This window comes from Calidris pugnax, unplaced genomic scaffold (assembly GCF_001431845.1).
Source record: "Calidris pugnax isolate Ruff unplaced genomic scaffold, ASM143184v1 scaffold490, whole genome shotgun sequence".
NCBI lineage: Eukaryota > Metazoa > Chordata > Aves > Charadriiformes > Scolopacidae > Calidris > Calidris pugnax.
In genome coordinates this window covers 3,191-9,694 of record NW_015091294.1, presented here as the reverse complement: position 1 = coordinate 9,694, position 6,504 = coordinate 3,191, and the positions used below count along the sequence as shown (strand labels likewise).

At 53.0% G+C, this 6,504-nt stretch overlaps 1 protein-coding gene across 1 annotated transcript in view; it reads left to right on the top strand.

Moving 5' to 3' along the window:
• The window catches only part of TSPAN33 (tetraspanin 33), a 6,072-nt gene extending 363 nt beyond the window's left edge, over positions 1–5,709 (top strand). Inside the window, exons 2-8 of the mRNA XM_014960739.1 lie at positions 1,680–1,737; positions 1,843–1,970; positions 2,051–2,125; positions 2,249–2,344; positions 3,679–3,807; positions 4,903–5,064; positions 5,597–5,709. Coding sequence (XP_014816225.1) covers positions 1,680–1,737; positions 1,843–1,970; positions 2,051–2,125; positions 2,249–2,344; positions 3,679–3,807; positions 4,903–5,064; positions 5,597–5,698 — 750 coding nt within the window. The 3' untranslated portion in view covers positions 5,699–5,709. The remainder of the gene's footprint in view (positions 1–1,679; positions 1,738–1,842; positions 1,971–2,050; positions 2,126–2,248; positions 2,345–3,678; positions 3,808–4,902; positions 5,065–5,596) is intronic.
• Positions 5,710–6,504: the final 795 nt, after the last annotated feature.

Sequence of the window (6,504 nt, the reverse complement as noted above, 5' to 3'; positions counted from 1 at the left end):
GTTTGTTTTGGGGGATTTTTTAAAAATGTTTGGGGGCCTTTTTGACTGCTCTGAATGATTTTTAAATTTTTTAATAATTTTTTCATGTTTTGAGGGATTTTTGTACTTTTTTTTTTTTTAATGCTTTGAGGGATTTTTAAAATGTTTTGACTGATTTTTAAAAATTTTTTAAGCTTTGAGGGACTCTTAAAATTTTGGGATTTTTTTTAATGTTTTGGGGGATTTTTTAATATTTTGAGGGATTTTAAGATTTTTTTTCTCTTTTTGCTGTTTTGCTGTCTTAAATTTTAATTTTTTTCTTTTTTTGAGGGATTTTGTATGTTTTGGGGTATTTTTTAATGTTTTAAGGAATTTTTAAAATGTTTTGACTGATTTTTATTTTTTTTTATTTTTTATGTCTTGAGGGTGTTTTATTTTTAATGCTTTGAGGGACTTTTCAATTTGGGGATATTTTTTAATGTTTTGAAGGACTTTATGTTTTGGGGTTTTTTTTTTACCTTTTGGGGAAATTTTATTTTTTTTTTCATTTTTTGGATGTTTTTAATATTTTTTTTTTCAGGGATTATTTAAGTTTTTGGGGTATTTCTTTCAATGTTTCAAGGGATTTTTTTTGAACGTTTTGACCGATTTTTTTTTTTTTTTTTTTTAACACTTCTCATTTTCTCGTGGGTTTTGAGGGTTTTTAAATATTTTACTGTCTTGAGAGATTTTTTTATGTTTTGGAGTATTTTTTAAATGTTTTGACGGATTTTGATGGCTTCTTTGGATTTTTTTAATGTTTTGAATGACTTCTTTATTGCTTTGAGTGATTTTTAAGTTTTTTATTATTTTTTCATGTTTTGAGGGATTTTTTATGTTTTCATATTTCTTTAATGTTTTGAGGGATTTTTAAAATGTTTTGACTGATTTTTATTTTTTTTTTAATATTTTGAGGGACTAAGTTTTGGATTTTTTTTATGTTTTGGGGGTTTTATTACCATTTTGGGGGATTTTTTTTAACACATTGGGGGATTTCTTAAAACTTTTTTCATTTTTTGATGTTTTGATGCTTCTAATTTTTTTATTCATTTTTTTGAGGGACTAATTATGTTTCAAGGGATTTTTTAAGATGTTTTGACCGATTTATTTTTTTAACGCTTTGTATTTTTATTTTTTTTTTAGGTTTTAAGGGTTTTTAAATTTTTTAATGTTTTGAAGGATTTTTTTTTAAGTTTTGGGGTATTTTTTTAACATTTTGAGGGATTTGAATGGGTTTTTGGGGTTCTTTTCACGTTTTGAAGGATTCTTTTCACGTTTTGAGTAATTTTTTTTTATAACATTTTTATAGATTTTTTGACGCTTTAGGTGATTTTTTTTTTCCAACATTTTTATGGATTTTTTGACATTTTGAGGGTTTTTTTAACGCTTTAGGTGACTTTTTTTTTTTTTCTTACGTTTTAGGGTATTTTTATGGTTTCGGGGTTGGTTTTTATTGTTTTATTTTTGGGGTGGGGGGGTTTTGGGGTTGGTTTTTGGGGTTTCTTTTGGCGGGATGGGATTTTTTTGGCGGGGTGTCACCGCAATCCCGCTCCAGGGGTGGGGTGTGAAGGGGGGAAACCGAGGCAGCCCCCGGGGGGGACCCCCCCAGAGCAGGGTGGGGGGCTCACAGTGTGTCCCCCCCTCCCCATCCCGCTCTGCAGATGATCTCCATGGTGATGGTGGCGGTGGGGGTCTACGCCCGGCTGCTGAAGCACGCAGGTGAGGTTTTTTGGGGGGGGGACAGGGGGATGACACCCCCCGAGGCTGGGGGAAGGGGGTGTCCGTGGGGTGGGGGACCCCCATGGTGACGGCTGGCTGCGGCAGAGGCGGCGCTGGGCTGCCTGGCGGTGGACCCCGCCATCCTGCTGGTGGTGGTCGGCGTCCTCACCTTCCTCATCACCTTCTGCGGCTGCGTGGGCTCCTTGCGGGAGAACATCTGTCTGCTGCAGACGGTGAGGACACGGGGACGGGGGGGGGACGGGGGGGGACTCCTGTGGACCCCCCCACGTCATCACACTCCTCTCCTCTGCAGTTCTCCGTCTGCCTGACCATCGTCTTCCTCCTCCAGCTGGCCGCCGGCGTGCTGGGCTTCGTCTTCTCCGATAAGGTTGGGGGGTGTTCTCCACAGCGGCGTTGGGGGGCGAGGAGGGTCTTGATGACCCCCAGCCTGTCCCACTGGGTGACAACCTTGCTGATGTCACCCCCCTATCATGGCATGTCCACCCCACAGGCACGCGGGAAGGTCAGCGAGATCATCAACGGTGCCATCGTGCATTACCGGGATGACCTAGACCTGCAGAACCTCATCGACTTCGGGCAGAAGGAGGTGGGTGGTGGGGGGCACCAGGATGTCCCTCCAAGGGACAAGGACATGGCCCCACTTGTGGGTTGGGTTTCAGGATCTTGGATCTTGCCGTAAGTCCATGGTCTCCTCCAGGCCAGGGATGTTGGGTGCCTCTTCCTGGTCAAGAAGGTTGGGTGGCCCCTCCTGGTCGAGGACTTTGGGTGGCCCCTCCTGGTCCTGAAGGTTGGGTGACCTTTCTTAGTCAAGAAGTTTGGGTGCTTCCTCCTGGTCGAGGACGTTGGGCACCTCTTCCTGGTCAAGAAGGTTGGGTGGCCCCTCCTGGTCGAGGACTTTGGGTGGCCCCTCCTGGTCCTGAAGGTTGGGTGACCTTTCTTAGTCAAGAAGTTTGGGTGCTTCCTCCTGGTCGAGGACGTTGGGCACCTCTTCCTGGTCGAGGACGTTGGGCGCCTCTTCCTGGTCGAGGACGTTGGGTGCCTCCTCCTGGTCGAGGACGTTGGGTGCCTCCTCCTGGTCGAGGACGTTGGGTGCCTCCTCCTGGTCGAGGACGTTGGGTGCCTCCTCCTGGTCGAGGATGTTGGGTGGCCCTTCCTGGTCAAGAAGGTTGGGTGGCCCTTCCTGGTCAAGAAGGTTGGGTGGCCCTTCCTGGTCAAGAAGGTTGCGTGCCTCCTCCTGGTTGAGGATGTTGGGTGCCTCCTCCTGGTCCTGAAGGTTGGGTGGCCCTTTCTCGTTGAGAAGTTTGGGTGCCACCTCCTTGTTGAGGACATCGGGTGCCCCCCTCTGGTTGAGGACGTTGGGTACCTCTTCCTGGTCCTGAAGTTTGGGTGGCCCCCCCGGTCAAGAAGGTTGTGTGGCTCTGCCTGGTCGAGAACGTTGGGTGCCTCCTCCTGGTCCTGAAGGTTGGGTGGCCCTTCCTGGTCAAGAAGGTTGCGTGCCTCCTCCTGGTTGAGGATGTTGGGTGCCTCCTCCTGGTCCTGAAGGTTGGGTGGCCCTTTCTCGTTGAGAAGTTTGGGTGCCACCTCCTTGTTGAGGACATCGGGTGCCCCCCTCTGGTTGAGGACGTTGGGTACCTCTTCCTGGTCCTGAAGTTTGGGTGGCCCCCCCGGTCAAGAAGGTTGTGTGGCTCTGCCTGGTCAAGAACGTTGGGTGCTTTCTTCTGGTCGAGAACGTTGGGTGCCTCCTCCACAAGGATTTGATGTTCATGGTGAAGAGCTGGATGAAAAGGGGGGCAGGAAGAAACACCCCTCAGTGTCTCTGTTGGAGCCTGTGTTTATGTAGGGCCTACTAAAGTGCTGGGACAGGATCTCTGGTTGGGGGTGGCCCCCCTTTCACTGAGCACCCCGTGTCCTCTCCCACAGTTCAGCTGCTGCGGTGGTGTCTCCTACAAGGACTGGTCCCAGAACATGTACTTCAACTGCACGGCCACCAACCCCAGCCGAGAGCGGTGCTCAGTCCCCTTCTCCTGCTGCCTGCGGGACACCCAGGAGGTGAGGACAGTGTCCTGTGGGGCAGGGGGGGACACCAGGTGCCCCCCTCTGGTTGAGGACGTTGGGTACCTCTTCCTGGTCCTGAAGTTTGGGTGGCCCCCCCGGTCAAGAAGGTTGTGTGGCTCTGCCTGGTCAAGAACGTTGGGTGCTTTCTTCTGGTCGAGAACGTTGGGTGCCTCCTCCACAAGGATTTGATGTTCATGGTGAAGAGCTGGATGAAAAGGGGGGCAGGAAGAAACACCCCTCAGTGTCTCTGTTGGAGCCTGTGTTTATGTAGGGCCTACTAAAGTGCTGGGACAGGATCTCTGGTTGGGGGTGGCCCCCCTTTCACTGAGCACCCCGTGTCCTCTCCCACAGTTCAGCTGCTGCGGTGGTGTCTCCTACAAGGACTGGTCCCAGAACATGTACTTCAACTGCACGGCCACCAACCCCAGCCGGGAGCGGTGCTCCGTCCCCTTCTCCTGCTGCCTGCGGGACACCCAGGAGGTGAGGACAGTGTCCTGTGGTGGGGCAGGGGGACACCAGATTCTGGTCGAGAACGTTGGGTGCCTCCTCCACAAGGATTTGATGTTCATGGTGAAGAGCTGGATGAAAAGGGGGGCAGGAAGAAACACCCCTCAGTGTCTCTGTTGGAGCCTGTGTTTATGTAGGGCCTACTAAAGTGCTGGGACAGGATCTCTGGTTGGGGGTGGCCCCCCTTTCACTGAGCACCCCGTGTCCTCTCCCACAGTTCAGCTGCTGCGGTGGTGTCTCCTACAAGGACTGGTCCCAGAACATGTACTTCAACTGCACGGCCACCAACCCCAGCCGGGAGCGGTGCTCCGTCCCCTTCTCCTGCTGCCTGCGGGACACCCAGGAGGTGAGGACAGTGTCCTGTGGTGGGGCAGGGGGACACCAGACATCCTGGGGGGACCCTGCCACCCCCTGGTGTCACCCCTCTTCAGGTCATTTAGGGAGAGCCCAGCGGTGGAGGACACCAAAGGGGACACCCTGAGTGGTGCAGAGGTCCCAGTTGCCCCCCAAGAGGCAGGGTCCCCAATGTGTTTTGTCCCCAACCCCTCTGTGACCTGTCTCCTCACCATCTCCTCCCCCCAGGCTGTCATCAACACCATGTGCGGGCAGGGCATGCAGGCCATGGGCTACCTGGAGGCCAGCGCCTTCATCTACACCAACGGCTGCATCGACACCCTGGTCAACTGGATCCACAGCAACCTCTTCCTGCTGGGGGGCATCGCCCTGGGGTTGGCCGTCCCCCAGGTACCGGGGCTGTCCCCACCCTTGGGGACAGGTTAGGGGTGGGGGGAGAAGGGACCTTCCCACAGCTCCACCTCGTTTGGGAGTTGCCTTAACGATGCATGTCTTAATTGCAACCCTTGGGGGAGTCAGGGTAGGGTTTGGGGTGGGGGGGGAACTGTGGAGATGTTGGGCATGTCCTCACCTGGGAGCTGTGAACTGCTTGTAGGATGGTGGGGTGATGCTGCTTGGTGTCCCTCATCTTCGTCTTCTTCCCCTCATCATCTTCGTCTTCTTCCCCTCATCATCTTCGTCTTCTTCCCCTCATCATCTTCGTCTTCTTCCCCTCATCATCTTCGTCTTCTTCCCCTCCTGCAGCTGGTGGGCATCCTGCTGGCTCAGATCCTCATCAACCAGATCAGAGACCAGATCAAGGGTGGGGGGGGAACTGTGGAGATGTTGGGCATGTCCTCACCTGGGAGCTGTGAACTGCTTGTAGGATGGTGGGGTGATGCTGCTTGGTGTCCCTCATCTTCGTCTTCTTCCCCTCCTGCAGCTGGTGGGCATCCTGCTGGCTCAGATCCTCATCAACCAGATCAGAGACCAGATCAAGCTCCAGCTCTACAACCAGCAGCACCGGGCGGACCCCTGGTACTGAGCCCCACCTCGCGGTGGTACCGGCGTCCGTCCCTCCGTCTGTCCCTACGGCGCAGTGGTGGCTCGGGGGACCTCGATGGTGACTTTCCAAACCCTGGATCCATAGGAAGAGCCCAAGGGGCTGTTGCCGGAGAAGAGGGAGGTTGGAGAGGGCTGTGGACGCCTCGTGGTGGCCCCGTGAGGGACACGTGTGGGGACTCTGTGCCTTGGGCAGCCGGTGCGAGAGCCAGGAACGTGCCGCGCTGCTGCGCCCCTATTTGGGGGGACTCAACCAGCCCCCCTGAACTGCTGTCTGTCCGTCCATCCGTCCGTCCTGAGAGCCAGTGATGCATTGTGCACAAAGCAGGTTTGCACTCAGATGTCTCCTCTTGTGCTGGAGATCTGTCTGTCCGTCCACGCACCGAGCTGCCTTCGCCCTGGGGCAAGGCAGGCCCCAGGATTTGGGGGGGGGGTTTACCCCCACCATGGCCGGGTGCCACCAACCCCGTCGACCTCCCGTTGGGGACAGCTGAGGGGTCCACTCGCCAGCTGGAGAGGAGGAACCATCACCCACGTGGCCACTCTGGAAGGAGATGAGCCTGGAGGATGTCTTGACCCATGGGGGGGCTTCATTAGGTGGGGGTCTCTGCCCCGGGGAGGGGGGGCTCGGACCCCTCTGCGCTGAGGAGGGGTCGGCGCAGTCCTGTGTCTCCTCTCGAGGGGTCGGCGTCAGGCTGTGACATTTCCTTTTGCTTTCATGGAGAATAAAGAGACGAGGTGAGACCCCACCATCTCTGCTGGGTGGTGGGGGGCTGCTCGATTAGCTGG